At 31.4% G+C, this 4,163-nt stretch overlaps 1 protein-coding gene across 1 annotated transcript; it reads left to right on the top strand.

Annotated features, from left to right (window-relative positions):
• The first annotated feature begins 1,080 nt into the window (after positions 1-1,080).
• Positions 1,081-2,980, top strand: LOC149956209 (uncharacterized). Its single transcript, XM_090166803.1, has 2 exons — positions 1,081-1,139; positions 1,923-2,980. The coding sequence occupies exon 2, from the start codon at positions 1,931-1,933 to the stop codon at positions 2,978-2,980; it is 1,050 nt and encodes a 349-aa protein (XP_090022929.1). The 5' UTR covers positions 1,081-1,139; positions 1,923-1,930.
• Positions 2,981-4,163: the final 1,183 nt, after the last annotated feature.

Here is a 4,163-nt window from a genome sequence, read left to right as displayed (position 1 = left end):
AGTAATCGTTATTTTCTCGTTAATTTAATTGATTATCTTTCTTCTTAAACATTTACTTTTATATTGCGTTTCAAAAATTACTATTGTACACGTAATTCTGGCGACCAGGTCAATCTATTCGTAACGTAGAGGTCCGCCGTCAAACCACGCGCGTTTCGGTTTAATGAAACACGTTATTGAAGCCTGTATGAATTAACGTTTCGTGCTTGCAGCCGTAGAAGTACTGTTCTCAAACATTCATTTAAAATTACAGTTACGCGTTGTTTCCCGCCCACTGATCTTTCTCGGAATCAGCCGTTTTGCCAAATCTCGCCGTGTCAGTGTGACGCTCACATTTTCGCAAATTCGTTGAAATGGTAAGTTCCCTTATTTCTCTGAAAATATTGAACTTAAGAAAATAATCACAATAAATTAAAAATAAAATATAATACTTTTCGTTTTGTTCTTTGTTCAGTTTTAAATATTTATAAAATATTAAATTTACGAATAATAATTAGATTTTTCTTGTCGATTAATATTAATTTAATAATATTTAAATTTTAATAAGTTATAATTAGAATATATAATACTTTGGTTTTGTTCTTTGTTCAGATTTAAATATTTTATAATAATTTACGGTAAGAAAAATAATAATTAGATTTTGCTTTTCCATTTATATTAATATTAATATTAATAAAATATTAATATTAATATTAATAAAATATTAATATTAATATTAATAAAATATTAATATTAATAAAATATTAATATTAATATTAATAAAATATTAATATTAATATTAATAAAATATTAATATTAATAAAATAATATTAATATTAATAAAATATTAATATTAATATTAATATTAATGTAATGTAATATAAATTTAATAGAATATTTTTCTTTCGTTCAGTGTTAAACGTGGACAGCTTTGACGTCAAAAGATGATATATCATTATAAAATACAAACGTAAAGAACTTGACGTCATTGCGACAACCGTGACATAAATCATTCGAAACAAAAAGTATTTAAAAACTGAGTTTATTTATTTTAGAAAATCTTGGTTTAGTTATACATATCCTAAGGAACTATATCAGTGATTTTATTTACAGCAATTGTGACGGCGAATTTTCCTTTGCAGTGTATTTGAAAATTTCAGGTAATTACATAACATAAGGTCAAACTAGTAACGCTTTTTAAACCAGGACCAGAGATGCTAAAAATTCCAATTTAAAATATTTCAATTTTGAAGGTCGAGATTGTCCTGTTTATAGCAGCTTTTCTTTATTATAAGATTTTGGTATGTTTAAGCGATAAATATTTTAGAGGTCTAGTTCGCCTTGTACATATTTTGAAGGTCGAGATTACCATTTTAAAGGTCGGGATTACCATTTTGAAGGTCGAGATTACCATTTTGTAGTTCGGGATTACCATTTTGAAGGTCGAGATTACCATTTTGAAGGTCGAGATTACCATTTTGAAGGTCGAGATTACCATTTTGAAGGTCGAGATTACTATTTTGAAGGTCGAGATTACCATTTTGAAGGTTAAGATTACCATTTTGAAGGTCGAGATTACCATTTTGAAGGTCGGGATTACCATTTTGAAGGTCGAGATTACCATTTTGAAGGTCGAGATTACCATTTTGAAGGTCGAGATTACCATTTTGAAGGTCGAGATTACCATTTTGAAGGTCGAGATTACTATTTTGAAGGTCGAGATTACTATTTTGAAGGTCGAGATTACCCAATTTAAAGAAGTCATGTATTATAAGATTTCATTATATTTTGAATGTTGAAATTACAATTTGAAGGTGATCGCCTTTTTCAAGGTCGAGATTGGCATTTGGGCCCCCCTGGCTTAAACAGTGTTTGTGACCAAGAGTGACTGTTAACAACGATATACAAGCACCAATTTAAATAAAAAAATTATCACTTTGAAGATAGCGAAATGCCTCTCAACTTAGCAACCGGTTGGAAGGAGGTACATAGTTCCTATTCGTTTACGTCCATGTCCGAATTCGAAGACTTTTTGCAAGTAGCCTCGGAGTCCATGTCGAAAGTGCAGCGAAACTACAATTGCCACCTCTCAACTTTGAAACTGTACGAATTGTACTTGGAACGGAATGTAAGCGACGAGTTCGAATTGGAAAAGATATTGAATGAGGAAGCCGAATCGTTCCAGCAATTCGCCCTAAGAATAACCTGCATTGGATTTGGACTGAGACTACGTGGCATCTTGTTGGACGCGTATCCCGATTTCCAAAAGGAAAACGGGCAGTTCCTGTACATGACGTCTTCGATGATCTCGAAACGGGATCTAACAGAGTTCCCACTCATCGACGATATACCAGATAATTTCCACGTCACCAATTTCGGAGTCCATTGCGCCTTAGTTTTGAAATTTAATTTGCTGCGAAGACCGGGATACGTCATTTTCGAAAACTTCGACACCGATTTCTTACCAGTGGTAATTATGGAGGACAACCACGCCCCTTGCCATCGGGAAATCATTCTGCCGTTTAAAGTCAAGTGCGATTTTAGGTATCTGGGGAAAGGGTACGTCGTTAATTTATTCCAAGCTAATAATTCTAGCAAAGGATTGTTCACGTTCGTTTCTCACCAATTTGTCGGAATCGATTCCTTCATAAAATATTACTGCGTTTTTCACGTTAATATCAATATGATGTGGTTCAATTACTTCGAGGGAAATTTGGGAAGGGTTTTGAAATTGAACATAAAAGAGAAAGTTGTCGAATTAACTTATTTCAACAAAAACGAGGAGTTGATTCAAACCACTAATATTCCCATTTACTATTTGTCGCGAAAGAAAACTTCGCCAGAAATAGAAAAGATGATTAAAGAAGTAACCGATTTTATGAAGGAAGACTACCTGAAAGTGAGAACGCAACTTAGAGATATTACCGTCGCAATCGCCGATGTCGATTTTAGAAATATCACCAAGAAGGTCATGGTTAGATATTTGCATTCACTTTCTTAAATTAAATTAGATATTTCTTTCTTGGTATTCGTAGAAGTAACTAACTTGTAAGAACTATTAAAATTTTAAATGCTGGCACCATGAAGTTTTACTTCTCAATCTGAGGGAATTGACTGATGCCCTCTAGTATCTACTTTTCATATCGTCGTAGAAAATAGTCAATGAATTATATTTTTTTATTATTATACATTTTTAATATTTTTTTTTATAATTATAAATTATAATACTTATCTTCCAATTTTTCAATCTTCAATGAGAGCGGAAAGAGATATCCCACTTTTGAATATCCCAGATGGCGCTACAGGCAGATTTATAAGGCGTTTCCATTTTGAGAAGCGGTAGTGTAGCCAGAAATCATTCAGGTGAGGGGTTTAAACTATGTAAAATAGTTAGTAGAAGGGAGTTAATCTTTCGTACAGACAAAGTTAAACCCAAGAGGGGTTTGAAACGGAAATCCTCCCCTTATCTACGCCACTGTTGAGAAGTATAGCATCACGGCAGCGGTGGACAATGCAATTATATATAATTCTATGCGTTCTTGGTATTGCAAAAATAGAGGAAATTTATATAAATTTATTGTATGCATGTCTAAACTATTGTAAACTAGTGAAAGGTTGTTATGCTTTTAAAATCTTTTTTCGATTTGAAACATTTTGCAAAATTTAAATATCACGTTGTGTAAATGTTTTTTATACTTTAACAAAATATTTCGATTTGAACGAAATGTGAAAAATATTTAGCTTTTTTTTCTTTGTATTAATTTCCTACTAAATAATTCAACTCTAAAAACTATATTATGGCAATACGCACGTTTCATAGCTTAGATTTTCAAGTGTTATTTACGGCTTTACGGCCAGTTTTCTAAATTTTTACTATTATTATGTATTAAATATCTAATTCTTAAATGTTAATAATTATATTATGGCCATTCGCATGTATGAAATGTTTTATGAAGATTTTACGATTTGAAGCAATTGGCAAAATTTTAACTATTACATTGTATTTAATATCTCATAAAAGAATAAATGCTTAGAATAGTATTATTTTTTTAATTATATTACATCAAAGCAATACCGACGCTTGGTTATTTTTCTTAGCAATTAACTTGCCTTATCTCACAAATTGGCTCTTACAACCAACCGTACAGTTATATATAAGGTTCGTAAACGCGAGCCAACTAATG

Source organism: Leiobunum rupestre, chromosome 2 (assembly GCF_980474605.1).
Source record: "Leiobunum rupestre chromosome 2, qqLeiRupe1.1.hap1, whole genome shotgun sequence".
NCBI classification, from domain to species: domain Eukaryota; kingdom Metazoa; phylum Arthropoda; class Arachnida; order Opiliones; family Sclerosomatidae; genus Leiobunum; species Leiobunum rupestre.
This window is presented reverse-complemented; position numbering and strand designations above follow the sequence as displayed.

Coding starts and splice junctions, on each gene's coding strand:
- LOC149956209 (XM_090166803.1), top strand. CDS start 1,931: ATGCCTCTCAACTTAGCAACCGGTTGGAAGGAGGTACATAGTTCCTAT.